Genomic DNA, 27,715 nt, shown 5'->3' with positions numbered 1-27,715 from the left:
TCATGACGATAAAAGCTACACGCATCTATCTCATCACTTCTGGCAAGTGACTTGCCAGTTGGATCCGGAGAAGCATTTCCGTCAGAGAATCCCGGATTCGGGGCGGACGGGTGGTCGCACGACACCGTCCAGACTCTTCCAGATTCGTCCAGATCCATCCAGAGCAAACCTAAAAAGGCCACGCTTCGTGCATCCAGTCTGCTGGATTGAAATACGATGATATTTTATAATTGTAATGATAATAAATTCGGGTTTCCTTCCTCCAATCGAGATCTTCGTATTTTCCAATCGACCTCAAATGAGATTTTCCGTGCGTCTAGAATTATAACAGGACAGATTTGAAGTGGGGTGGCAACAGGTACACTTTATCTGAGACTTGGGTGGAGTTGACGCAAGATAAAAACTGGGCTCCAAACCAGATTGAGCCCAACAGTGGAAATTAGGGTCCAACGGCCAGCGATCATCTCCTGTGTCATGTTGTTCACCCGCAATAATCGGAGTGATCCGAAGGAGGGGCGTACTAAAAAAGGGAGAGTCTTGGAGCAATGAGCCTTCAGAGCACGGTCTCCAAACGAATTGGGCCTTCATAGCCCAGTCCAGATGCCTGCAGCAGGGTCCAGGGAACGGCATACTTCCATGCGAACCAGACACACACAACCCCTCACAGTGGCGAGTACCCGAAAACGGATGGTCCTGGGACCAAAGCCGGGAAGGCCCTTGCCACGAGTCTTGGGGTAGGGGAAAGTTTCATCGAGATCGATTCGCGATCTTCGACCCTCCGAACGAGCCCTGGCGTCGCAAGAAGGTCTGGTTCAAACAATGGAAAAGGGCGGGCACTACACGAGCGTAATCAACTCGATGCAGAACCGAGAATGATCGCCCCAGCCGCGTGGGGCACCTCAGCCAGTCGCAGGGCCGCCGGGCGTCTAGACGCCTGCACATTTTTAGCAGGGCCCCTCGTAAACACCACTGTATAAACATATAGGCATTGATTTCTGCACAACTCCCACTAAGAGAACAAAAAAGACGCTGAAAGGGTAATATACTATAATTTAAATGGGATTACCCGAAGGATCCACCCACAGATGTCCCGATGTAATGAATGAACGGTCATACTTGGAACCGATGACTCGACGACCCTCGGTCTAGAACACTGGCCGGGTCTAGACTTACTCGGCCCTCGTACCAAGTACCTGGTCTCGCTGCATTTTGCCCTCTTCAAAGTTGTACCCAGTACCTCGAACGCCGCCGCCGTCTTTTCTCCTCCCCTTACGTCGCCCAAATCCTCTTCTTCTGCGGCTTTTCTTCTTTTCTCTCCAGATACTACATTCCTACACCTCGATAGACCATAAACTCATACACCTTCCTACTCACGGCTCATCCATGCCGGCCGCTGTCTCTTTTCGCCCTCCGGACCGGACAGCCTGGATGAACCCTCAACAGTGCAATGGTCGGTGTTGGCCTGGAAGTAGCCCGGACGACTTCGTTATGCACACGGCTGCCACCGTGAAACTCGACCCAGATCGCCGTCTTTCCAACTATTCTCTCCCCGACCCTTCTATCGGCCACAGTCCCGCTAAGCTTCGTCGACGAGCCTCGCAGGGCTCGCTCCGCACTAAACCTTCCCCAGTTTCTCGCTTCTTGTCCAAGGGTAGCGTCGCCGTGCACTTCCCTTCCTGGGAACACCGCAGTTCCTCGCCTGGCTCTCCCTTCCGTGTCGAATCTCGAACCCGATCGGCCGACTCTCGTCTTCGTCTGTCCAACACGGTGTCTCGCGGGCCGAGACCGTTGACAAGCCATTCCGGCCATTCACACTCTTCATCGCCTTGGGATTCGCCCTCCTCATACCAAGCGGAATATCCCTCCACACTGCCTCCCACACCACCAGAGGACGATTGCAGCGTTGCGTGGAATCCTCGGTCCGAGATGTTGTTGTACGATCAGCAACCGCACCGGGAACCCAGCTCTTCAACCATGATGGATGATGGTCCGGGCGTTGACACCTCCCCCACCACGGGCCCATCAGACACTCTTAGCAGCCCATCCGACGGTCTCTCTCATGGGTCGTCCAGCTCGGGAGGAAGTCCTGGTCTGCATGACGAGATGGATTGTCAGCAAGACGTGGGATCATGGTTGGATCAAGGAATCAACGTGACTGGTAAGCAACATCTCCACACAGTCGCTCTTTTTTCGGTCTACTCACCGTGCCACAGTATCATCATTAGCAATCTCCAATCCACGAGGAGACGCCGTCAAAATTGTCTCACAGACACTCCCTTACCCGCAGACAGCCGACCAGTCGATATCGCTGCCGAGAAACGGCAGCATCTTCTGCTCCATCGTCCAGGCCGTACACAATCACCTCCAGCCCGGCCAGTCGCCCTATATCAATGTTACACACGCTGTGCCCGAACAATTTAGCCTCTCAAACCTCCCTCACTCTCCTCCCAGCACTCCCCGTTCTCCGACCGCCGCAGATGAATATTTCAATGCGACCGTCTTTTCCAGCGCCGCGGTCGTTGGGGCATACCACGACTTCCGTGGCCCGCTTCAACGACAGCTCTCCCACGCTCCAATGCCCGTTGTCCCTCCCCACAGCGTTCACATTTCCGTCCTTGAGCGTTATCTTCCACCCCCATCCCCCCAAGAGTATAGAGATCTCTTCTGCCCTACCCGACCGTCCTTCCTCGTGGACCGGCTCTGCGAGCTGTCCCCCAACGGAGGCTCCCTTCTCTTCACTTACCCAACCAAAAAGGGTGCCTCAACATTCAAATCTCAATATTTGGGCCCCATCCTCGACCCACTACTCCGTCAACTCGTCGTGGTCAACGGACTGTCCGCTGACGTCGGTCGCTACCTGGGAAAACTGTCAACAGTCTCGCAGATGGACGACTTCGCGACGATGAAAGCCAACATCGCATCCCTTTGTGAATCTCTCAGCTCGCCCTCCTCCAAGTTCGAAGTTGCCGACGCCGGCAAGGCCAGCGCCCACCTAGACCGCAAACTTTGGGTCGAATGGTTCATCCACCAGGAGAAGGCTCGCATGAAAGAAGTTCTCAATCTGTACTGGCAAAACGGTCGTCGCGTCCTAGCCAACAAGGCTATGTCCTCTGGAGGGCCCGGCGCCATGATGGGAGACAAGGAAGTCTCCTCCGCCATGCTCCTCAGCGAGATCTTTGATGGCATCCGCAAGCGACCGTACGGCGAAGGCGAGCCTCGCGACGGCGTCGAATTAGGTGTCTTTGTCATCCGTCGAACACACTGATCATCCCCGCTGTTTCCACATCCCCCCCTCACTTCTCTTCCCTTCTATACACCCTCCTTTCCACACCATATTGCCTTTTAAATGCGGTTCTTGCAGCCGCTGCAACAATGTCATATGGGATCCCAGCGTGGGATCCCCGGAGTTGGCTCGATCTTTTTGGTTTCCTTATATCTCGGCCGTGATTGCGCGCTATGCATACTGCGTCGGCCGGATGGTAAATGAACGTGAATACCCTTGTCTTCGGTTCTTATTTCGCGAGATGATACTATTTCTCTTTGGTTTTCTCGATGGAGACGGATATAAATATATACAACTAGTAGGTTCAATGTATAAATCTTCTGAGAATTGAGACTCCAGGAATTTTTTTTTTCCTAATTCAAACCTCAAAAGTTGCGTGCGTATTAAGGTGATAATGCTGTCAGACCATCAGGCACCATTGGGCATCGTTCCCTGACCGACTCTTCGGTCGTGTTGGATTAGGGCCTGGATTCGGTGACAGGGGTTGGCTCTCTTTGCATCGATCATTCATGGTCCTGACAGCGGTTCGATTGTCCTGCATATTACCCTGGTATGGCTTACATATAGATACATGGTGGAAAGTTTGATTGTTGGTGAGACCTCACAGGTGCGAGTCCGACAGAGTGTGTAGAGACAATGATAAGCTCAGAAATATTCAAAAAGTTCTGTTTCGTGAGTATCAGATTCGATAAACCCGAGTTGTATTGTGACATCCTCTGATTAGGAATCCATTGATGTTAGGAGGCATTAACAGCAGCGTCGAGGCGTCGGGACAGCCGGACTGAGTGATTTTTTGCAGGTGGGCCACGATATTTCGGCTGTCTGCACCTCGCAGATTTCTTCAGGATTCTCTCTTTCTTCCTTCAATTTAAGTTAAGTGTAAATGACTCATGGCTTCGCACTTATCGATAAATTCGAACTGTCCGTTGAGAATGGTTTGCAGAATTCTCCCAGTGCCACCACAGATTAAGCCCGTTCGTTCGTGTGCGCGACGGGGCCAGGACGTATACTAGATTGGAAGATTCTATATACTGACAAATTATCTTGATCATAAATTACTACTAACTTCCTCCCCCCCCTTTCTGCTTCTGTTCCTGTCATTCACTTGGATGATCACCACTCTATGCTTCGGGCCGGTGAAAAGTGAAGCCGACCCTAAACCGCATCTGGAGACAATGCTCCAGCGCCGCTTTTCTAACGACGAGTTGTTTCCTCTCCTACTCTATTCGTTCTGGTGTTGGTCTTTTTACTTGTACACTGCAACTACATCCGTCGCTCTTCCATATAGTCCACTTTCTGGACGCATTCTCTTGATCCCATGGCATACTCCCCAGGGACCCAGTCGCCCGGCGCTGGGCCCGCCTACCATGGCGGATTACACTCCAGAGGCCGTTCTACTAGTCCCGCGGGTGGTACTGGAACGCTTTCGAAACGCGACAAACGTCGGTCTGCACTCCAGGAGCGTCTTCACGATTTGACTGCTACCTTTAGTCAGAATCGCGACGCCCAGTTTCGCCAGCAGCTTCACTCCCTGCAATGCGATATGACACTCATTAATAATGCGGACCCTTACCAAACCGGTCCACTGCCGGATTCTTCTGAGGATGTCGCGCGGCTAATTGAAGATACTGTTGGTGGTGGCAAGTTTGCCAAGGAGATGGCAAGCCTGTCTGGCACATGGTACGCCAAATTTGTACAGGAGGTGAACAATGTCAAAGAGCAGCGTGATGCAGATCTGGCTCAAATTATGGTACTTTAATTCTTTCGCCCATTGCTGTGCTAAGTATCGAATTACTGACCGCGTCTTTCTCCCCTCTACAGGGCCGACATCAAAATAGCCTCGAGCGACACCGCCGCGAGTACGATTTCCGCCAACATTTCGCCAAAGAGGAATTTAACCAATTGTCGACGACGCTACGCGAACGGTTGATGCAGAGCATCTCGAGCAAACGGTCCCGACTTATGCGTGAGAAGGAACAACTCGATATTGCGGATACCAATGCACTGCTTCTCCATCCAAATCAGTTCAGCATTACCAACCCAGCCAGTCCTGGTGGCCTTCACAGCAACCGAAAGACTCGTCATACTCGGCACAGGGTGGATCTGGACGAACTCGGGAATGGCATCGTTTCAGAATTGAACAAGCGCAAGCGCAAGGCGCCAGAGGAGGATACTGGCTCACCCGTGCGGGACACAGGTGGCACGACCCCAGCTGAGCGCCAAAAGCAATATCTTGCTCAGCAGACTGCGCCTACCTATTCGATGCACTCACTTTTCACGGATAAAGAGCTAAGTGCTCATGCCAACCACGCGCATGTTGCTACCGTACATTTTTTCTCTACTTCCAAGCGCGCCGACCAGGGTTCCGGGGCCGTGACTAACGGCAACAATACCGACGCGGATGATACCCCTGAAGTTACTGGGCATGAAGACAACGGTACTCCTACGGCCGACATGATCCGTACCGCAAGCCAGAATTTCCATGTCACACGCTCCACCCGGGGCACGGCAGCACACAGCGCTCTAAGCGCTCTAGCCGAATTGGCTGACAAGCCCGCATCGCGCCCTGCTCTGCCCTACCACGTCTTGTCCAACTATCATGCTCGACCTAACGGTAACGCACCTCCACTGACCTCGCTTCTTAATGACGAGGTTGATGACGATTGCGCCCGCTTCGAGCGTCTGCATGGCAAGCCTCCTGGCTGGATTGATTCGTCTCTCTGTGAACTGGTTGCTGCGCCGCTGCCCTCTGACCCGGTTGATGGTCATCCCCCAACCCCGACCACTTCAATGCCCTGCATCCTGACTTCCCGTCATCTGTCGGCATGCACCTGCAGCCTGTGCGACCTCATCCCGGCCCCGAAATGTTTCAGTCCACCGGAATGGAGCGTGAGCGCAGCAGTAAGCGTGTCCGGAACCATTAATGGAGGAAAGCTTACGGGGAGTTTCAATGTACTTTACGGGAGGAATTTGGTGTCTATTCTGGAATCAGGGCTTGGTTTTTCTTTTGTTATCTTACTTTCCTTTCTTTTGGTGGCAACGAAGGCTGGGAACAGGCGTTCGGTCCTTTCAGCTTCAGATTTTCATGTGTCTATTTTCTGCCTCAATTCTTGAGCATAATCTACTGCACTTGATCCATTGCGTTCGAAAGGCTTGTTATAGTAGAGTGAAGGTCTCCTTCATACTGAGCCTCGGCAATATCTTGGATGACGCCACCGATTGTTAAACACCGTCGCACGTCAAGATTGGATAACTATACGGGTATACTTTCAACCTGATGGGCAATAATTAGTTCCAAGACCAGAAGGAAAGGCTATAAATGAGGTGATCGCAGCACAAGTGGAGCCATCGCATCATTGGCAGCATCGCTGAGTGGCTGCATTTCCATTCCTCCGCCTTCGGCGAGATGACAAATGTCTCGAGTTCCCCCGACGGAGCTTTGATCACTAATTCAACCTTTGTTTTCTTATTCGTCTTATTCTTCTTGGATCTTGGGGCTTCTGAGTGTTGTCTATAAAAGGCTGATTTCGTCTCATCCCAGCACATCACCCTCCAGCGTCAACTAGACATCTTGCATACCCCGCACTTTTTATACTTCATACTCTGCACATAAGCGTCAAGCATAAATACATCCACCATGACGACCACAAGTACCACAGGTACCACCAGCACTTCCTCAGACTATATCCCTCGCGGTCCAACAACCGCCGAACTCATCTTCTACGCGCCTCCCCCGGACAACAGCGCGCCTTTTAACTACGTCGAATCGCCACCCCCAGGCCAACCTCAACGCAACTACCTCGAAGTTACCAAAAGAGTATCCCTGAACGACATTCGCGGCCATGAATCCCAATACAATCTAGACAAAGACTCCTTCCAAGCCCTCCAAGGGATCACCTCCTCCGCAACCTACTCAACCTTTGATTCAGACGACGCCGTCCGCTCAATCTACTACCCAGAAGTGGAACAACTCCTCCTCTCTGCAATCCCAGGCTCTCACAAAATCATCCTCTTCGACCATACAATCCGTCGTCAAAAAGACGGCGCGCCCCGTCAACCCGTGACCCGCGCCCACGTCGACCAGACACCGCGCGCCGCCGCCGAACGAGTCAAACTCCACGTCACGGATCCGGAAGAAGCCGAAAAACTACTTGCAGGTCGCTACCGTATCGTCAATGTCTGGCGCCCCTTGACCGTTGAACCGGTCCAATCCGCTCCTTTGGCGTTTGCCTCGGCCGCGTCTGTGGACGGGAAGGATCTGGTGCCTGTTGAGCATCGGTATCCGCATCGGACGGGGGAGACTATGGGCGTTCAGTATAATCCGGGACAGCAGTGGTTGTATTGGTCTGGTATGACGGGGGATGAGAGGTTGTTGTTGAAGTGTTCGGATTCGAAGGGGCTGAGGGATGGTGATGTAGCGCAGTGGGTGCCGCATACTGCGTTTTGGGATGAGAGGACGCCTGCTGGGGCGCGGGTCAGGGAGAGTATTGAGGTTAGGGCATTGGTATTTGGCTGAAGATGTTGATATGAGGCTGGAATTGATTTTTGGATGAATATGGGTTGGTGGAAACCTTATATTGTGCATATATTGCCTGTCTGTGATTTTGACCTGTTTAACATATGTCTATCACTGTGGTAATATGATTCTTCATGATCTTTATGAAATTGTCTTGTTGATTGCGGACACTTTGAGCTTCGTCCCATCTCAACACGTCACCTAAATCACGGATCCATTCCCTACATGACTGGGCAAAGTTAGACTAAAAGTTGTGAGTAGGTAGAAAATCAATTACCAAGGAGGGTACGAAATAGATATACGTCGTAGTCTCAACACATTGTGAAGAAGTGCCCTAAGCTGGCTTTTGTACAAATGAGTTTCTGATCAGCTACCCCATCAAGACAAATTTTACTAACTCTTCGTAATACTTGCTTCAGTCAGTTTTCTTTCAGTCAGTTAGGAAAGTACTGAGCCAATCTGGTAACAAGTAAAGCAGCTGCCTTGAAATGAGTCAAATTGGGAAACTGTTTATTCTTCAAGCCGATAGATAGAGATAAGAGGGGGTCTTGGATAAAGTCCTCTTTTCCGGCCGATAATGGTTGACCAGCCACTTAAAATATCCTGGTGGATGAGACTATCTGGTCCCATAGCTTGCATTCCCGTGCATACGTCTAGAAAGATTGAAGTCCAGGCTAAGGCCAATTGTGAGGCAGGGATAATGGCGGGACCGAAACCGGCCTTGAAAGCGCCTTTGCTGCTATAAGTTGCAGTCTACTTTGGTCTGAATGCGCAGTTGACCCGGCCCTGGTCATGAATGAAAACCCCTATTATCTGACTGCACGTTGGAAGCTAAGAATAGGAACTACTAAACATGTTACATACTATGTCACCTAGCCCTCAAATTCGAGATCTTGTTATTTGAATTACATAACGGACGCCTTTGGACAGGCCTTTAGTTAGGGCTGGATATCATCATGACGACAGACGGTAACAATATCCGAATTCTTTTTCATGAGCCATCAGGGCAACGCCCACCCTCTGTGAGAGGATAGGTATCTAGCCATACCAGTGCCCATGTTCAAAATTCTAATGGATGTCTGGCGGAATGCCCGCACCTATACACTCACGCCCCATGTATCGGCCAGGACAGCCGCATTCAGAGGCATAGTAACAACCTCTCCAATACGGCGCCTCTTATATTTCAGACGAGTTAGACGATCTCTTCGAAGATACAAGAATGGAATAGCGACACGACCACCACCTATCCGTATCCTTCACACCATCGAACACGAGCACCGCGCACTCGAAAATCACGCGCACAAAATCTTGAATTCAGCAGACCCTGATGAGCGAACCAGATATCAAAACCTTCTCACCTGGGAATTAGCGCGTCACATCGTCAGCGAAGAGTTAGTCGTCTACCCCGCCCTCGCCAAACATGTAGATGATGGCCAGGACAGAGCCGATAAGCGCCGCATCGAGCATCAAACTATAAAAGAGCAGCTCAATGCCTTTCAGGGCCTTCGAGCGACGGATCCGCGATCTGGACCAACTCTCGAAGCCTTGCTTGATGATTTGAAATATCATTTCGAGCAGGAAGAGAGTAGTGATCTCCCAGCGCTGGAGGATGTGTTGTCTCAGGCTGATAGCGAGGCGTTGACAAAGTCGTTGGATCGAACGAAGATGTTTGTACCTTCTCGATCGCATCCTTTGGCGCCCGATAAACCGCCATTTGAAACAGCCGTGGGGCTCTTGACTGCGCCGATCGATATGGTTGCTGATATCTTTCGGAAGTGGCCGCATCGTGAGAAGAGGTAGGGGAGGACAAACTTGGATTTGTATGTGAACTAAACAGTCAATCCCTTGATACTGTCAGATCCTTTATCCATGCCGTTCATGCCGACGCTTTGAAAGCTTTGTGATATGATACAATCCCAGTAGGCACTGGCTCACGCCAAGTGAACGTCATGAAATATTCCAATAACACCTCAAGTAGTTGCAGTAAATTCTAGTACAATAATTACATGGTCTGTCATTTGCCAATGTTCAAACGATAGAATCAGCCGTGTCGTATACTTTCATGAGAAGTCCAGCATAGACAAATTGTTATATTAGGTAAAGAAGTGCTATTGAAATGAAACAGGTCAAAGCAAGCAGAAAAATGTTCCACAATATTCCAACATATCCCCGTATTGAACCCGATCGTATACTTGTGTTTTCATGCCCGACATGCTACGGCAGTGGGCTCTGCTCTAGCCATATTAGGTACCACATTTCCATATAGTGGCAACGGACGGAACTTGTTCATTCCACCAGAGTTTCTGCTGATGGGGAAATTGAACTGCTTCTCCTCCAGTGCGGTCTCCACAGACCGGCGCTTCTTCCAAGACTTGCGAAACTGATTCCGCTCCTCTTCCTGCTGCTTCATGCGCATCAGCATAAAGTCTTGATGAGCTTGTTTTTCTTCACTCAATAGTTGGATCTGATCAAGAGTGAAAAAAAAAGAAAAGTGCGTTAGAGCCAGGATTGCTGTTACAGATGACCATCTAATCAACCACGGAACACGTACATATGCCAACCACACCTCTTGCTCCGAGCTCCACGCTTTCTGACACCTTCTCAACTCCTTCTCTGCGATCCAGAGCTGTCTCTCTTGCTTTGTGGTCCATCGAGAATGACTGCGGACGATACTAGCCCAGTTCACGGCTCGACCAAGTTGCTCGCGTGTGCCGACCTGGCTATGATCTGAGAGCCGGGTCTCGTACTCGGATTCCGAGTCAGTGTCTGATTCAGGACCAGACGCATCGGGGTTCGTCGTGTCATCCAGGGGCTGCTTCACCGCTACATGCACAGCGTCGGAGACGTCATAGTGCAGCGTTGTGCCGGGAGAATCGGTTAATTGATTGCCGAAGAGTTCGTCCTCGTGGAAGGCCAGGTCTGGGCTTTCGGGGTCGAGATCCTTCTCTTTGTTGGTTGTATGTCTTCGTTTCCAAGGGAGCGAGAAGGGGAGGGCGCGTTGAACAATGGTGATTACCGACATCGGAGCCCGACAGTAAATAATAGTTCCATAGAACAGAGCTTTAAAGGTTGATGAAGAAGAGCAAGATAGATTATTTCCTACGCCGTCTCCCTGGCACTCTTATAATGTCCTGGATATCTCTCCGGAGCGGTGTTGTACTTTGGTTTGTGCCCAGACCGACATCCCAGGAAACGAAAACGAAGGTGCAGGAAACTCGCACGAGAGTGGGGGATCAGCCCGATGGAAGTCAGATACGTCTTTCTGCTTGGCTGGCCACGCGAAAGACACAAACCCTAGGGTGGCCCCGGTTGGTCCAAGTGGTGGATTGCTGCAAGGTTGGTCGAGACTTCAACCGCTGTCCGTCACTGTTGCTCTCGTGTACCTTGACGACGTAAGTCGTGTCATTTCTTTGCTTTGAAGGACAGTTCTTGATGATAAGATTGCTACTTTGACAGCAAATAGACGCCTGTAAAAGACAGATCAGATGGTTCCTCCAGATACGCGTGACTTCCTCCTGGTGTATATATTCATATACTGCGCCTCCGGCGTCAACCATCGGGGAAACAAGGAGTGAGGCTGCATGATCTTGGTGTGAATGGCTAAAATCGTCTGGTATCGATGTGATTTCTTCAATGCATGATGTTTGCAGTCGTGCCCAAGGATCCACATTGACTAGGTCTTGGATCTGTTCATTTGTATAGCGTCAGTGACGAAGAGATATCATCCCGTGTACATTAACGCCAGCCTATTCAAGTCATACTCGCAGAATGAATCAGAAAGAAAAAAAAAACAAATCCGTACAAAAGCCCATGCTGATGGCCATGGGCCATGACCATGCGGGAATCTTTAGAACAAAATGAATCAAGAAAAAAAAACCACCGACTCCATCGCAAAGATTCATCCTCCCAACTATACGCCAAAGGGAAGGATCAAAAGTAATCGCGCTTTGTGTTCATCGCCATGTATTAACAGAGACCCCGCGGGTCGTCTTGGCCTTGCGCTCTTCTCGGATCTGCTCCCCAATAATGATGCTAATCAAACGCCGATGCAGATCAGCCTCTGTCCAATCGACCTGGCCCGACCCACCGTACTGTACATCAGCCCGAGAGAGGTCATGTACAAATCGATCGATGATGGCAAACTGTACTTCGGTGATTGGCACCCCGTGACGGCCGTCCGAGGTCCAGATCCAATCGCCGATAATTTGTGCACGCCCCGGTGCGTCATAGTATGGGAAGCGCTCTGGGTTTCGCTTCGCCATTCGGTAGACGCGCCGAAGGGCCCTGTAGTGGTCGTCGGAGAAGTAGCCGAAAACCGCCAGAGGTCGAGGCCCGGAAAGGCCGTGGGAATCGTCGGTAGTAAGGTTTGCAGCAGCGCGTTTCGCGCTCTTGTTGGGCACTCCTTGTTCGATAAAGAGATCTTCCTCCTCGCCTTCGTCATAATCTTTCGTGGACTGTACTTCGCCTTTCACGGTAGGGTTGGAGGCGACTTGCTCGATAAACAGATCTTCTTCATCGTCATCCTCCTCTTCTGCCGGGGGCACAGTATTCCGGGTGTCTGGTTGAGAAGAATGGACTGAATTGTCCAGAATTCGCGGTGATTCGCCCAAATGAGTTGAACGAGGTGTATGCTCGAAGTGCTCACGAATATTCTTCGCTGATTCGATGCTGTCCATTGCCTCCTGGTTTTCCTGGTCATCATCATCTGACTCGTGTTCGGAGACGGCACTCGAACCATCCTCGTGAGACTCAGCAGGGGCTTTCAGCCACCTGGGGGTGAGACTCGTGATTCGCTGGAACCAGGTGGACCCTGTAGCATCCCCATTAGGCTGAGGTGGATGTTCGGGGGTGGCGGCGGAGCCTGCCTGATTAGATTCAGTCTCGTGCAGGCCAGCATCGGAAACGCTGCCCGTCTCATGTACCCTCTCTGGCTGAGGCTGCCGAGGTGACAGCCCATGCCTCACAGCAGGTGAGCTAACTTCAGGCTCCGATTCCATTTCTGGTGACTGTGATATTGGCTGAAGGCGGGCATTTTGACCAGTCTTGCGCGAAGAAGCAGACTTGAGGGAAGACCCGTTGATCGACGGGGGCTGCGGGCCAGACCGGCGGCTTAAGATATTTCGGGGAGTACTTGTCCCATTATAGTAGCGCGCATGGTTTGGCGTATCTTCCCGCGCCAGCAATGCCGACAGATCCACATCCTCGTCCCGTAGCTTGCGAACATGTGTTGGTCCAAAATATTTTGTGCTGCCGTCATCCATGGTCACGTACGCTGGGGATGAACTCATGTTTTCTTCACTCTCGTAGGCTCCCTCCAATGGTCGCCAGGGGCTGGTACTGCTCTCTGTTGGAATCTGTTCCCGATCATCCGTGTGCTGCGAGTGATAATTGTTGTCACGGGCTTCTTGCTGCCAGATATCGTCAAAGCCCCTGTCATCGTCATCCACGGCTTCCTGCTCGTTAGAGGCTGCTCGGTCGATGGCATGCGATTGAGGGACATAATCAGGCTCCAATTGTTCAGTTCCTTGTTGCCAGATGTCGACGGACTCGTTGTCGTCATCATAGGTTTCTGGCTCAATCTCCGCTGCGTGGTTTGCAGAGTGTAAGCGCTGCAAGGTAGGCCTCTGTTCCCAATAGGGAGGACTCTCCGGCTGATATTCTTCAACAGGCTCTTCGTTCATGACTTCCTCTTCCTCCACAAGGCGCTCAGTCAAAGGTTTCCGTTCAAGGGGTACTTCTTCCTCATATTGTTCCATCGCATCACTTTCTTGCACGGGCTCTTCCAAATACTGTTCATCGAAAGGCTCTCCTTCCGCAAAGGATTCTACCTCAGATTGTGAATAGGCGTCATATTCGTCTTGTTCAAGGGCCACTTCCTCTTGAGAGACATCCTCATCACTTTCAATGTTGATTAATCGTTGAGTATTCGACGGGTCCTGAGCTTGCCGGCTCACGGCCTGTCGTTCGGCATCCCATTCGCGGTCCCGCTGGACTCTTCCCGGAACCCAGGAAGCTGGTCGAGGCGAATGGGTTCTCCTAAAGCGAGGAGAAGGATCGACAACTTGTACTTCATCAACGTCGTCCCATTTTTCGCCCCTCAGCTTCCTCGACATCTTCAGCTTCCTCGACATCTTCAGTTTCCTCAACGTCTCTTTCACCATACATCTCATCATTGATGTTTGCCGCCTCCGGTTCCGCAACCACGTCCCTCTCTTCTCGTCGCGGTTGGATCGGAGGGTCTTGCTCAAATTCGGGGACATCCTGTATCTTCTTAGAAGATGTTGCAGGTAGCTCGGGATAGGAAACATTGACAAGGGGGCTCTGTCTGTTCGGATTGTGCGATTCCAGATACGCACGCGAAAGACGTGAAGCGGATGAAGGGCCTAGAGTAGTTGGGCTCGGCCTTGCTGAGCTGTGACTATCACTTGGGAGGTCACTGATGCCTCCCGGCAACTGTCGCTTCAACTTGTCGCCAATACGCCCACTCGAAGATTCGCCTGTTGATTTGCCGCTCGAGAGACCATATTGCTTGGCTGAAGGGAGGGTATCCAGGGAGACCATCGTGAAGCCCTCACTTTCCATAATAGAATCGAACTCTTCATGCTCATCTGCATGCTCGTCTGTGGGGTCCAGCTCAGAATGTGGATCATCGGACACTGGGTTGTCTTGTACACGAGATTCTTCTGTTTGAATTTCTTCCTCGGCCAGCGAAGAAGTCGGCGTGGGTGAAGGGTATGTTTGGGGAGAAGCGCTGCCTATGTGACGCGCGGATCTTGCAGATGAAACGGATCTTTCTCGGGTCGGTGATGGCATTTTTGAGGGTGTAGAATGTATGTTCTCGTCATGATCGAGGTAGTGGTGCTCTGCGGATCCAATGACAGGAGTGTCGTAGCTGGCCCGACCAAATTCGCGTCCGGTATCTTCATGTGTATTGTCGTTGCCCGGGCTTTCCCTAATCACAGCCGGTGTTGGCGGACGAAGGAAGGCGACAGGTAGATCGTCGGCTCCAAGTGAGTCACTGTCCAAGCCATCAGTCGCAATTTTCATCGGAGTATATTGTAAAGGAGAGTCAGCTCTGCCGTCAAATGCAGTGTCCATCGGACTAAAGTGCGGTAAGTTCGGACCAGACGATAGCGCTGTTGCTGGCGTTGGTTCATCTTCAGCTAATGAAACATTTTGCTCCTTCGGCTTCGGCGTGCTCTTGCGTGGTCGCCCCCGTGGATTCTTCAAGGGAGTTGCACCTTTTGGTCCTGGGGTGTTTCCTGCGCTAGCAGGCCATGGCGACCCATTCTTAGCTTGCACATCTGATTTGCGTGGGCGCCCGCGTGGTCTTGCTGGTGTCTTCTCTCGTAGTGGGCTCCCTTCGTCCTTCAATGGAACCATAGTAGTAGTCGTCGAAGGGCGTATTCGTTTGCGCGCCGGGCTGCCTCGGTTCTCGTTTTCCTCATCCTGCGTCGCCTCGAGAGTGACTCGAATGCGCCAAGGGCTCACATTGCCATCCTCGCCCTTCTCTGGCGAAATTGACCTTTGACGACCGTTGAGCTTCATTATAGGCGAGCCGGGAAGCAGGACATCGTCAAATCGGATCGAATGCGCGCTCTTCGCGGGACTGAGGGTTGCGCGCGGTCGCTTTGCCGGTGTTTGTTGGCGACGACGTGGGGCGGGCGACAGCCAGCTTTGGCGACCGACGAAGGGTTTAATAGGGGAAGATATTAGGTACTCGGCATCGCCTGGAGGGCCCAGGACATCTGGCGAGGAGCTCTCGCTACGCGACGTGCTTGACATGGCGGGCTGGATGGAATATCGGCACGCGTGCCGCTAGGGGCGTGGAGAGAGCGCACCCTGCGGAATGCGCTGATGAAAAAGTCACAATGGCCAGAATATGGCCTTTAAAAGGCCAGCGAGAATGTACAACCGCTAGAAAGAAGCGCGGGGCAATGCGTAAACAAGAGGCTCAAGGCGGCACGAATCAGTGACGACGCAACGTGTGTTTAGGTAATCAAGTCTCAATTGGGAAGTGATGTAAATATTCAAACTTGTGATGCTCATGCTGGGCTTCTGCTTTTGCATCTCTTTGAATGGGTTTCAAACTTGATATCCTAGAAGGGGACGGATTGGTATTCCTAACAATCGAAGTGGTTGTTCATGGCTACCACTCAGCAGTGACTGTACCAACCTCATTTACTTTTTTCTGCTGAGAGCTACAGAACCGTGCCACCTCGGAAAAACAGTCGCAACCCATCTTCACTTTTTTCGACATTTTCAAGCCGCTTGCTTTCATATGCCTTGACGTCTCTTGTAGATCCTGGCCCATGACTGCCGGCAAGACAGCCACTTCCCGTATCCAGATCATTCAGGATGCTCCGAGCAGAGAGGCTCACCAATGGGCAACATCGCCGATCCGCAACCCAAAGTCACAATGATCCTAAACCTATCCAATGGGGCAACATTGTTGTACGCACAAATTATTCCCAGCCATGCCATGCCACGCGCATGGTTTGCCTCATCTGAGCGCCAGCCGTCGCGACTGAACGATGAATCCATGTTATCTCCTGCCTGTACTCTGCTGATAACGATGGAAGCCTCCCTCGGCTTTGTTTGTTCAAGAAGTGCGATCCTCGAGAGTAATCCCCCCGGCATACGCTAGATCAAGGCCTGGCGGGCTGGAGCTGTAGAATACTCTAGTTGGTTGAGATCAGATACAAGTATATCTGGTCCGCAAGATGTAGCTCTGGCCTTGTGGTCAACGATATGAGGAAAACCAGGTACCAACTCTCATTGAGCATATGAGACGAACGAAATTTAGCTTCAATGGTGTGGAAGAAGCTATGTGGTGTGACGCACGCTCGTTGGACATCTAATATTTCTCCCAATTATTCGAGAAAAATTTCGCTCAAAGCTCCTTCAAGTGTTTGAAAGTATCAATGAGATAACTAGCTGAGCTGTAGAGCTAAATTGCTGACCTCAACCTGCTCCAATGACGCAGGTTTGAAGCCACGAGCGGCCATCGGCGGGTCTCACCTCCTTAATTGTGACCGGATCGCTGGGTTCATGAGGAAGATGTACATGCCGATGTGAACTTTGATGACATCAAACTACGACTTGGAAATTTTGATCACACTTGAATGGACCCATCTTTGGGGGTCTGTAGGTATTATTCGGGTTGAAATCGGATTCTAATGGACTTTGAGTAATTTCGAATTGGAGACGCTTCAAAAGACCTGTGGGAAGGGTTACAAGAGCAGACGCAAGGCATCATCTTATCCTTACTAAATATATGGCCTCGGTCTTATGTAGCTCCCAAGATCGCTCAGTCCCGAGAGCCTCGCGCCCGCAAAATGAGAATAGAAGGGCTTCACATAGACTGCTGGCACATGGCGATACAACAAGAGTGCCTTGACCCTCTACGACAGCGACACTCGTCCGGGTAATATCTCGCTTGGCTATGAAAGGTTCGAACAACGGCTCCGGCACCCCGAATCTGGTTTGTGCAGCCTGAGGGGAACAGGCTACGCCCTCTGGGACCAACAAGTAGGGCACGGGCAAAATCTAGATGCAACATCGCAGAATGCATAGGAGCCCCAATAGCTGCAGCATTCTCCAGATATATTGACAGTCGTGAGACAATCACGGATGTTATGAGGCGTTGACTACTTGCATTTCTACCAACACGGGACAAAAATCACAATTTGACGGCAATCAAACATTGGGCAATGTTCAATCTCATCTGGAGAAAGGAAATCATTCCGAGCAGGGCAACCGTACTAGTGAGCGAGCAGCGGGCTGGGGTATTCACCTTGGAACGAGGCCGTGCCAGGGAAGGGGGGTCCTCCGCCGGAGTTTTGCCGTCCTCAGCCCAGGGTCCTCAAGGGTAAGAATTGGCATTTTGCGGTGGGCGCCCTCGGGAGCTTGTTCTAGCATTAAGCTAGCATCGAACGGGCCTGAACCACGGGTGAGGTTGCTCACTCAGGGACCCACCAACGTTTTTCCCCCGTGGGCTCGGATCTTCCTCCCTCATCCTTCCAGCCTTCGTTCGTTTGTCCGCCAATGATCGACCGAGATCCCCTCACGGAGCTGCTTCTGGATAATCCGTGATCTATCTCACGGTAATCTCACTCTACCCCGGCTTTCAGGCCCCGCCCCCCTAGCGTCAAGCCATGCGGAGTTAAGCTAGCAGTGAATGACGATGTTTACTGGAATTAGACAGGAGCTGTCACTACCATAAAATGCGCGTCCCCCTCGGATGCTTCCGCTCATTCCTTTGCCCTGCGCGTATCACTCCCCGAATCCTCGCTCTATACTGTCTCTTGTTCCTCTCTGTCACCGTGACTCTGGGTTTCAAGATGCATTTCAAGTCTTATGCGAAGGCTGCCCTGTATGGGCTGCCTGCCCTTGCCAACGCTATGCCTTCAGCCTCACCTTCCCCCGATGTGTCTTTGGCCTCGGGCAGCGCCTCGAGTGACAGTGGTCACTTCACCGAGTACACCATCAAGGCCGAGAACATCACTGCCACGCTCATCCCTTACGGAGCGCGCCTCACCCATCTCCTGGTCCCTGACAGCAATGGCAACAACCAGGACGTCGTGGTTGGCTACGACAACCCTAAAGAATACCTGCACGACAGCGAAACCAACCGTACCTTCTTCGGCGCGGTCGTTGGCCGCTATGCAAACCGCATCAAGAATGGCACCTTCTCCGTTGATGGCAACACCTACCACATCCCTGAGAACGAGCACGGCGGCTTGGACACCCTCCACGGTGGCCCTGTTGGCTACGATATGCGCAATTGGACCGTTACCGCCCATTCTGAGTCTTCTATCACCTTCACCCTGTTTGATGAAGGTTTCGAGAATTTCCCTGGCGACGTGATCAATCATGCCGTATTCAGTGTCTCGACCGAGAAGAGCTCTGAGAACCCCAAGGGTCTACCGCAACTCACCACCAAGCTGGTTTCCCTGGCTCTGACCGAGAAAACCCCCATCATGCTTGCCAACCACATCTATTGGAACCTCAATGCCTTCAAGAACCCCACTATTCTGAATGATACCAAGTTGCAGTTGCCCCTCTCTGAGCGCGTCATTGCTGGAGATCCCATTTTGATTCCCACTGGGGAAATTCTTGACGTAAACACTGCGTTTGGCGGCTCTTTGGATTTCACTGAGGGTAAGCTGGTCGGTCAGGACCTTTCAGAGATGACGGGCGTGTGTGGTGCGGGTTGCACTGGTGTTGACACTTGCTTCATCATTGACCGCCCGCCTGCCTATGCTGCCCCCGACTCGATCGTCCCCTCGGTCCACCTGTCCTCGGACAAGACCGGCATCACTCTTGATGTTGCCACCAACCAGGCTGCACTGCAGATCTACACGTGCAATGGCCAGAACGGGACCATTGCCACCAAGGAATCTCAGGCCAAGCGCAACAAGGAGCAAGATGGCGATGCCGGTGCTGCGTACGTCAACCAATACGGCTGCATCGTCATCGAAACGGAGGATTGGATCGATGGAATCAATCAGCCTCAGTGGGGTCGTCTGCCTTACCAGATTTTTGGGCCTAATGATGGCCCTGCTGTCAACTGGGCTACTTACCAGTTCGGCACGCTTTAAGTGCCACTTATTAATCTCAGGCACATGTTTATAAGCATCATAATTTCTTCTACTTAGGATGCAAATACCCATCAATCAATCTCAAGAATGCCCCACGCAACCGTAACATGATGTTGGCTAGAAATGAATGCAGCATGTGAGGATGACCTTTTGAACATGTTGCAGCGATTTCAAAATTAATTTGAAGACTTTGAAATATATTAGATAAGTGTGTTTCCTCTTTCATAGTCTGGTCTTTTTCGCCCTTACTTGGCTGGCGGAAGACCGAAGTGATCCCGTGATCTCACGATCGTGAACACAGAAGATAACATAGGGCGATGGCAAATGTTTGCTGACGCCCTTTGCTCGGACTTGGGTCTTGTTTTTGTCATGTGACGGGGTACTGTACGAGGGGATTCCTTCCAAATCTTCTTCTCCCCCACATACTCTCTCTCCTCCGATTCATTTCACAGATTCTTGGGTTCCACCTTTATTCCTCGCCAATCAACATGTCTTTCCATATTCAGGTGCCTTCCTCGACATCCTCGAACCCTGTTTCACCGAGGAGACCATTGGCTCAATTGATGTATTGGACGTTTATACATGGACTTCACCCTTTATCATCTATTATGATCCTTAAAGAATATGGTCTTCTCACTAGGATAAAGCTAATACATTGCGCCATTTACGAGCCTGAACTAAACTCCAAGCCTGTCAGTATTTACTTCAATTCACGTTGAAAGTCAAATTCCCTCTGCCCTTTCCTCTTTTACCCTTTGTAGCTTCAACCGCAGTATCTTGACTTCCAAGTATACCCTTCACTAGTTCTCGAAGAGTGGGACATCGGGTCATATCCGTAAAATCACTGCGTCTTTGTTCCCCATCGCTGTCCCCTTTCATAACTTTGACAATATACTCGACCCGTTATCACCACTCCCCTTCACAATCTCCTCCTCCCAGTAATTTGGATTGAATGTCATTCGATTGAGAGGGTTCAACCGGTGGGCTCTGTTGTAAAGATCCTCGTATACGCGGCCATCATATCGTCCAAGAGCGCTGTGTTCACAATTAGAAAGCAACCTGAAGAGATTCTTCCAGAGTGGATTATATCTCACCTGTCCAAGAGGTAGTCTGGAATCATCCATGAGTCAACCAAGTTTACGGCATGGGGTCGGATGCGCGCCATCAAATCTTGGACGCGGGCCGGGAGGTTGTCGAGGTCGGTTTGAGAGACGGCATTGCAGCGGAAGACTATTAGCCTGCTTTAGTCTCAAAGTTGGACAAGCGAGCCATCGCTCCGAGAACGAAGTTGCTCACATTCATAACATTCATTTTCCATGGTGTAGAACGCAAACAAGCGGAACAGGTCCCACAGTATGCCTTTGTTAGAGCTTGAAAGATTGTTATCGGCTGAAAGGGATTCATAGAAAGTGGCGACAAGGATCGATTGAGATTGGGCTGGTTTGCTGTGTTAGTCTATCGCGTACTGGTGTTGAGATCGATTGTACCTTTGCTGAGTTTGTGCAGCTGAATAAGAAGGCTGGTCCAGCTCTGCTTCTTCAACACTCGCTGCTCATACACATCGTAGGCCTGCCAAATTTCATGAATACTCCATCAGTCTTATGTTTGAATGAGTCTCTGACTTACAAGTGCAGTAGCTCGCAACTCAAAGCTTTTGACAATGTCTTCATCTTTGCCCAAAACATCATAGCCAGATCGGCGTGTGTTTGTATCACGCTTGTTCTGTATAAACTCCTTGAATCCAGCTTCAGTCTGATCCACACCTGGGGTACTGGGATATTTGGCTGCAGCTGTCATTTTCTTGATCAAATACGCTGCGACTTGCTGCGTGATCATCCAATTATCACCCTCGACAGTTGGTTTAGAAAGATAATCATTGTTCAGTTGAATCAAACCACTTCCCCGCCGAATCCATGTCCACCCATTGCACGACGGCATGTCTCGATTCCATCGGCGGCAAGCATGGTGCACAAGCTCTTGAGCCCTGAAGACATGCTATGCATGTGAGCCAAAGAGCGAAAGTCGCCTTGCTCAACTTCTTGTCGTGTGCTCTGATAAACCGAGCGCATAGCCAGTCCAGTGTAGTGAAGTGCAAAGGTAGTTGCAAGTAAGGGAAGAATCCTAATTTGCACCGTGGGGTAGTCAAGGACCGATATCTCCGGCCCACTTTTGTCGTCTCGATCTTGAAACTGCCGTCGAATGGCAGTGTATCGTACAGCAACAGTGACTGCGCGTGCTAGCACGAGTCGAGCATGATGAACGATATTTGCACGGACATATGTCAAAGACCCATACACAAGAGCGGGTTGCTCGGGTCTTGTATAGATACCAGTGTCTGGGTTGATGCTGGAGTACCGGGACAACATGGCAGAATGAGGAATGCTGGCATTGGGTTAGCGGTGTCATTTCAGATAATGGCACTTGAGCTCACCGAAAATTGTCAAAAAGCATATAAGCGTTGTCCATCGTAGCATAGCCATACTTTGGACCAATGTCTCCGATCACCACACCATCTAATGGCTGATGTGTCTTCAAATCACGCACTTGCACAATGAATTGATGAGGACCATGAGATAGATACTGATCCGACGAGCCCGGTTTGGGAAGAAGCAATTGAGCAACCACGATCGAATAATTGGCAATGCGACCCAGGCTGCCGTTCCACCATTTGCTCGCCGTAAGCGTGGGACTATGAAGGACAAACTCTTTGGTACGGCTATCCCAGCGTGCCTCGAGCTCCAAGCCACGGACATTGCTGCCATGACCAAGCTCAGTCTGAGCGTAAGCACCAATGATTTTCCAAGAATCAATCAAAGGCATCCAGTACGCGCGTTGTGCTTCGCTGGCTTGTTCACGGACAGTGGTGACAAACATCTCCATATGCAGGAAGTATGGAGACACATCGTCAACCAAATACTCGGCCATTTTGTAGTCATCATGAGTCCACTTATACTGATCGGTCAGTCGACGCAACAGCTTTGCTCTTGCGAGTGCTAGCTTGAAGCGGTCCGGGCGGGACAGGTTCTGTTGTTTCTCTTTTGAAAAGAGTGGCTGCCCCTGCAAAATGGGTAGAATTCGAGCTTGGCGCTCCAAGAATCCATCTGACGATAGTAAGTATTGGGCTAGCTCATTGACCGAGACATGAGACTGTTCTCGCTCGTGTGCAAGTGTTGTGGGCCCATCTGGTTGGCTAGGACGTAGCTTGTCTGTGAAGTCGGGCATAGTCATGGGTTTGAGCTAGCACATTGCAGTATCGAACGACTTTTTGATATTCTAGCAGCATATGCATACTTTCTGAAAGACGTCAAGCCCCGCATTAGGTGTGCCTAGGTACAAACCCAATAGGTTTACTATCGCCGAGTGCCGATTGCCGGGCTTGGGGTACCCGTGAACGCGGGGTGCAGATCCCGGGCAAGTAGCCGACTTGGATATTAACGAGAATCGACTCACAAGGTGGAGGCTTTTCGGTGTGTTAAATTCAGTACAAGTATCATCTATTTTAGGGAAAGTTTGATCAGTTTACGCTGGCAGAAGGACAGAACCAGGATCGATAGCAAATGACAATGGGAGACCGTACTCAATTCGTGCCTTCGCATGTCGGAAATAACGTTCTTCCAAACCTGCCTTTCTTTCATAAACTGTTGCGATACGCTCAGCGGAAGCCATCCCGCATTGCTGTCCGGGATGTGATTGCCGGCGTCGAAAAGACGTTCCATGATCTCCTGTCGGATGCTCTGGCTCTTAGAAGCGAGATTGAGAAGAGGCTCAGTCAAGAGACCCTTCATGAGCTGGCCGGAGATAAGGAGGTCTATGTTGGTCTGCTGGCTCCCGGTGGTTATGAATACACTGTCGGCTTCGTCGCTATCATTGCGCTCGGTGCCGCAGTCGTCCCGATGGGTGAGTAACACATCATAAAAACCAAAAAACAAGCTAACGAGACTTAGCTGCCGGGATCCCTGTCGAGGAAGCGGCATATTTGGTGCTCAAGGCTCGATGTGTCGCATTGATCGCCAGCACAGCATGCGGAACTCTCGCACACTCTGTTGCGGGCTTCATGAGAGAACAGAAGAAGTTCCAAATCCAGTGCATTTCTCCTATCGCGTCTTCCTTCCGTCCGACACTTCTTCCAGCGGATGATATAGTCATCTCATCGAACAAAGCTCTTGACATGAACGGCGCAAGCGGCGTGATCTTTACCTCGGGCACAACGGGCCCACCGAAAGGCGCTGTGCAGCGCCGCACCTGGCTCACCGGCAACGCTGAAACAGACGCGGACTTTTACCGCATCTCAGAAAGCGACGTCGTCCTTCACGTCTTGCCAGTCCATCATGCCTCGGGGGTCGGACTCACTTTCTTGCCCTTCCTCACAGCAGGAGCTTGTATTGAATTCCGCAGCGGGAGTTTCAATACGGCTTGGACATGGGAGCGTTGGCGGAGGGGTGGCCTCACCTTCTTTTCGGGTGTACCCACAATCTATATGCGAATGATGCGATATTATGAAGAGAACATAGCAAATCAGTCCCAGGAACTTCGCGACCAGTATATTGCCGGGGCTCGGAATATTCGCACCATGTTGTGTGGATCGTCGGCCCTGCCTGGCCCTGTGCAGGACTTTTGGGAGAATCTGCGACAAAAGCCAATTCTGACTCGGTATGGGGCGTCTGAGTTTGGTGCTGTGATCAAAACAGACCTCGATTCGACAGGAACACCTCGGAACAGTGTAGGCCGTGTGGTTGAGGCGGTGTCTCTGAAGCTGGAGGATGATGGCCATCTCCTTGTGAAGACGCCCTACATGTTCTCTAAGTAAGCTGGAACTCCAGGAAAATTTCAATTCGGTCATCTAATGATACGCGCCAGATATCTTCACGATGAAAAGGCGACGGCTGAAGCACACGACAAAGATGGCTACTTCAAATCGGGTGACATCGCTCGCCGAGAGGGACCATACTACTTCATACTCGGCCGTGCTTCCATAGATATAATCAAATCTGGAGGCTACAAGATCTCCGCGCTAGATATCGAGCGAGAGATTTTGGGTCTGGACTATGTGTCCGAAGCGATGGTCGTCGGCGTTGAGGATGAAGAATTCGGTCAGCGAGTTGCAGCCACCGTGAGCCTTAAGACGGACCAGAGCATGACTCGCAAGAGTCTCACTCTGGCAGATTTGAGGAATGATTTGCGAGAAAAACTGAGCGGCTACAAAATTCCTACTATTCTGCGGGTTATCAAAGGTGAGTTGCCAAAGTCAGGGACTGGGAAAGTGCAGAAGAAGATCCTTGGACCAAGATACTTCCCGCCTAACTATCGTGAACTTCCTGATGTCCAGGTGTGGAGCAAAGAGAACAAATCCAAGTTATAGAACAAGGTGCATTACAATAGGTCTTATATTGTGAATAGGTATGAGTCAGTACTCGAAGAGCCCGAAGATATCTCCATGTTTCCATCGTCTCAGATCGATTCGGTAAAACCAATATTGGAAGCTTACATCAAAACATGTGCGCAATATATTAAACAATCGCATCAATGGTTCAGATCTTGGCCTTAGCCGGAGCAGATGTTACCCGACTATGCACATAGCTTATTTTTTGGAACTTCTCGATTGCCTCTCCCCACAGCTCGTGACGTAGCAAAGCGTATACACTGCAAAAAATTCGTCTAATCAGTACTGGTTCAGGGATTTATCTGCGTCTTTGCGATCACACTTACCCCATCTTCGCCTTTGGTGCCCATTTCGCCGCCAAATCCAGAGCGACTTCCAGCATCTTCTCGGGCTCAGCAACAGCATCAACAATTCCGTCCTCCAATGCTTCTTGTCCCGTCCATTTGTGGGCTTCCAATAGCATCTTTCGTGCGATCTGAGGGCGAAGCTTAAGCCGTGGAAGAGATCCTATTCCATCGAAATGCAAGCCCAGATTGACAGGAGGCATAGAGATGAAGCCACGGCGCGAATTCATGATTCTGTAGTCGTGCGCCAGGGCTAGGGGACAAGCGCCGCCAAATGTATGTCCAGTGAGCAGCGCAATGGTAGGAAAGGGGAAATCGAGGATCGTGTGGACAAGCTGTTCGACATCTTTAGCTTCTTCTTTCCAAATATCTTGATTCGGGATGAGAGCTCATTGGAAACCTACTGGGTAAAACCCATCCGTATTCGCAAAAGGATTGCTGTCAGACTCATCTAGTTCCAAACCCTTGGAACCTTTTTATTAACAACCTTCTCTAGTATATGGAATACCTCTTCACATACTGTGCACCAAAACTTAGCATCATTACCTCGCGTAATAACAGCACCTTCGGAGTCTGGGCCAAGCAGCTTCTCGACTGTACGGTAAGCTCGAATCATTTCCTGGCAATAGCTCGAGTTCAGTCGATTCTCAGGAGGCTTCTGCATGGTCAACACGAAGACATTGCCGTGTCTCTCCAAGGTGAGATTGTGGAACATTGGAATGTCTGCCATAGCTAGTAGTGTGTATGAATTGTGACAGAGATCAGAAAAATACTGAAATAGGCTGATTCCAGAGGCTAGGAGCGCTTTGCTAGACAGCCTCGGAGCTTAGTTGGACTTCCCCGCATTCACGGCCTCCGCGAGACCCACAATCTACTTCATTACCGGAAGACACCGAATGCCGAATGCCGACCATAATGGACAGGACCATTAAAGTGAGCTGCAAGAGTGAGGTAGCCTTTCTCTGTGAGGATTACCGTGCTGGATGTGATGAAGTTGACAGACCTTGAGTGACAGGCATTGCTGGATCATCCCACGGAGGCTATTTTCCAAACACTTTGGAGGGCGACACTCTAGCACTAGCTAGTATTGACTTTTTTTGTGATAAGACGCCACTTTCAGACATTTTGGCATTTTAGAAGATGACACTGGGGATGAAGGGAAAAAAGACTCTGAGCTTTTGAATCACCGCGCTCAACACCGCTCTTTCAATTTCATCATTTGTTTTACTAGCAACTATTTTCATATCTGCTTGAAAATTTACGTGGATAACCATTGAATCTAGATTGGCAACCATGTGCGAATTCCTATTGAGTATGTGGATCAACCGCCATGGTTTTGATTATACTTGTTTCTCTTTCCTAATTCCGAACCAGCCTATGAACTTCAGGCTTAGTTTGTGGTTTGCGCATTTCATACAATTTTGTGTTCAGCCAATTGACAAGATCCCTTAGCATTCATTACATGCGCCTTCAGGCCGAGGATTCACGCTACAAAGTAGTTCAATGGCAGACTGTCTTAAGCTGCGGCAGATAGTCAACGCTGATCAAGGTGCTTTCGCGACTATGTGATAGTAGGATGGTCAACTGGGTAGATCGTTATCTTCAACGTTCCCGGATTTCAAAGTTTCGCCCATAATTCTTGACCAGCACGGACGCAGATTTTGGTCATCTATTTCTCCATCCATTCTTTCTCATTCTGGTCAGGGGAACTCTCCTTGTACGGATGTTTCTCGATCCATTCTTCTGTAGGAACGGATGTTGCGGACGCCTCATAGAACTCGCTGAGTACTTCGTTCAGTTCTTGTAACCATCAGTATTGTGCTCCATCTATTGCAAGGTCTTGTCTCGATACTTACTACCAACCTCCATAGGCTCTGAAGGTTGCAACGAAAAGCGAGAGACGCCTTCTCTCCAAAGAACAAGTCCCGCCGGGATGGTTGTGCCTTGATTTGTGAGTTTCTCTGCACATTGGAGTAAAGTTATTCGTGATCATACCTCGCGGGATACAGATAACAGTTGGATCCAAAGAGACCTTCCCATCAGAAACCTCTTCTTGGTAGCTTTTAAAGTCAAAGCGTAGCATTTGCTGTAGAAGACGAGAATTGGGCATAAATATCGGCCCGTTAGAGTCTATGACAAGTGTTAATATGTCGTCACCCAGATCGACTATCAAAGCGCGCAGGAGTTAACAGACAGGGGCTTGACTTTGAGATCATCGCATGAACCAATCCATCTTCTGATACTTTGACCGCATCCTTGGAGCTACGGTTTCCCTCTTCCCTCGAATCGTACATAGATGCTTTCCGCTGTAGTTGATAACGATACATCGTTGCTGGAAAGGAGGCATGAGTGGAAAGCAAAGAGAACTTTCGTGCATGGTTGAGGTTAAGACGGGCGGCAGGAAGCCATTGAGGGGTGAACAACATTGTGCAGAGTATCGAAGTCGAAGGTTTATAGATCAATAGCTAGAAAAAGCATGTGAAAGTCACAGAGAAGGTGTCACAAATTACGAACAAGGCGGAACCTGACTGCCGCAATCACGTGGTCGGGCTGGCAAGGAATGCTTTCCACAGTGAAGACTCAGGCATA

General features: G+C 50.5%; 12 protein-coding genes across 12 annotated transcripts; 6 read left to right on the top strand and 6 right to left on the bottom strand.

Annotated features, from left to right (window-relative positions):
* Nucleotides 1–1,383: 1,383 nt before the first annotated feature.
* On the top strand, nt 1,384–3,265 carry N7477_000387 (uncharacterized protein; the record flags this gene model as incomplete). The annotated part of the gene is made up of 2 exons (XM_056962050.1): nt 1,384–2,158; nt 2,214–3,265. The coding sequence occupies 2 exons, from the start codon at nt 1,384–1,386 to the stop codon at nt 3,263–3,265; spliced, it is 1,827 nt and encodes a 608-aa protein (XP_056827053.1).
* A 1,336-nt stretch (nt 3,266–4,601) lies between these two features.
* Nucleotides 4,602–6,207, top strand: N7477_000386 (Sds3 domain-containing protein; the record flags this gene model as incomplete). The annotated part of the gene is made up of 3 exons (XM_056962049.1): nt 4,602–5,033; nt 5,105–6,040; nt 6,121–6,207. The coding sequence occupies 3 exons, from the start codon at nt 4,602–4,604 to the stop codon at nt 6,205–6,207; spliced, it is 1,455 nt and encodes a 484-aa protein (XP_056827052.1).
* A 713-nt stretch (nt 6,208–6,920) lies between these two features.
* On the top strand, nt 6,921–7,799 carry N7477_000385 (putative methyltransferase; the record flags this gene model as incomplete). The annotated part of the gene is made up of 1 exon (XM_056962048.1): nt 6,921–7,799. The coding sequence occupies one exon, from the start codon at nt 6,921–6,923 to the stop codon at nt 7,797–7,799; it is 879 nt and encodes a 292-aa protein (XP_056827051.1).
* A 1,071-nt stretch (nt 7,800–8,870) lies between these two features.
* N7477_000384 (HHE domain protein) lies at nt 8,871–9,599 on the top strand (the record flags this gene model as incomplete). Its single annotated transcript, XM_056962047.1, has 1 exon — nt 8,871–9,599. The coding sequence occupies one exon, from the start codon at nt 8,871–8,873 to the stop codon at nt 9,597–9,599; it is 729 nt and encodes a 242-aa protein (XP_056827050.1).
* A 400-nt stretch (nt 9,600–9,999) lies between these two features.
* On the bottom strand, nt 10,000–10,821 carry N7477_000383 (uncharacterized protein; the record flags this gene model as incomplete). The annotated part of the gene is made up of 1 exon (XM_056962046.1): nt 10,000–10,821. One exon carries the CDS (start codon nt 10,819–10,821, stop codon nt 10,000–10,002), a length of 822 nt encoding a protein of 273 aa, XP_056827049.1.
* Nucleotides 10,822–11,752: 931 nt separating this feature from the next.
* Nucleotides 11,753–13,555, bottom strand: N7477_000382 (uncharacterized protein; the record flags this gene model as incomplete). Its single annotated transcript, XM_056962045.1, has 1 exon — nt 11,753–13,555. One exon carries the CDS (start codon nt 13,553–13,555, stop codon nt 11,753–11,755), a length of 1,803 nt encoding a protein of 600 aa, XP_056827048.1.
* Nucleotides 13,556–13,871: 316 nt separating this feature from the next.
* On the bottom strand, nt 13,872–15,584 carry N7477_000381 (putative AT DNA binding protein; the record flags this gene model as incomplete). Its single annotated transcript, XM_056962044.1, has 1 exon — nt 13,872–15,584. The coding sequence occupies one exon, from the start codon at nt 15,582–15,584 to the stop codon at nt 13,872–13,874; it is 1,713 nt and encodes a 570-aa protein (XP_056827047.1).
* Nucleotides 15,585–18,025: 2,441 nt separating this feature from the next.
* On the top strand, nt 18,026–19,402 carry N7477_000380 (aldose epimerase family protein; the record flags this gene model as incomplete). The annotated part of the gene is made up of 1 exon (XM_056962043.1): nt 18,026–19,402. One exon carries the CDS (start codon nt 18,026–18,028, stop codon nt 19,400–19,402), a length of 1,377 nt encoding a protein of 458 aa, XP_056827046.1.
* Nucleotides 19,403–20,277: 875 nt separating this feature from the next.
* Nucleotides 20,278–22,624, bottom strand: N7477_000379 (Acyl-CoA oxidase; the record flags this gene model as incomplete). The annotated part of the gene is made up of 7 exons (XM_056962042.1): nt 20,278–20,437; nt 20,497–20,632; nt 20,699–20,839; nt 20,890–20,971; nt 21,029–21,250; nt 21,298–21,784; nt 21,834–22,624. 7 exons carry the CDS (start codon nt 22,622–22,624, stop codon nt 20,278–20,280), a joined length of 2,019 nt encoding a protein of 672 aa, XP_056827045.1.
* Nucleotides 22,625–22,965: 341 nt separating this feature from the next.
* On the top strand, nt 22,966–24,761 carry N7477_000378 (uncharacterized protein; the record flags this gene model as incomplete). Its single annotated transcript, XM_056962041.1, has 3 exons — nt 22,966–23,299; nt 23,347–24,205; nt 24,260–24,761. The coding sequence occupies 3 exons, from the start codon at nt 22,966–22,968 to the stop codon at nt 24,759–24,761; spliced, it is 1,695 nt and encodes a 564-aa protein (XP_056827044.1).
* Nucleotides 24,762–24,930: 169 nt separating this feature from the next.
* Nucleotides 24,931–25,856, bottom strand: N7477_000377 (enoyl-CoA hydratase/isomerase family protein; the record flags this gene model as incomplete). Its single annotated transcript, XM_056962040.1, has 4 exons — nt 24,931–25,042; nt 25,109–25,461; nt 25,531–25,590; nt 25,647–25,856. The coding sequence occupies 4 exons, from the start codon at nt 25,854–25,856 to the stop codon at nt 24,931–24,933; spliced, it is 735 nt and encodes a 244-aa protein (XP_056827043.1).
* Nucleotides 25,857–26,795: 939 nt separating this feature from the next.
* On the bottom strand, nt 26,796–27,552 carry N7477_000376 (uncharacterized protein; the record flags this gene model as incomplete). Its single annotated transcript, XM_056962039.1, has 4 exons — nt 26,796–26,926; nt 26,983–27,069; nt 27,122–27,256; nt 27,321–27,552. 4 exons carry the CDS (start codon nt 27,550–27,552, stop codon nt 26,796–26,798), a joined length of 585 nt encoding a protein of 194 aa, XP_056827042.1.
* Nucleotides 27,553–27,715: the final 163 nt, after the last annotated feature.

Source organism: Penicillium maclennaniae (genome assembly GCF_028827695.1).
Source record: "Penicillium maclennaniae strain IBT 15551 chromosome Unknown utg000001l:1.0-3280838.0:1.0-3283122.0, whole genome shotgun sequence".
Classification (NCBI taxonomy): Eukaryota; Fungi; Ascomycota; class Eurotiomycetes; order Eurotiales; family Aspergillaceae; genus Penicillium; species Penicillium maclennaniae.
The sequence above is the reverse complement of the archived record's forward strand: the minus strand, read 5'-3'. Positions and strand labels throughout refer to the sequence as shown.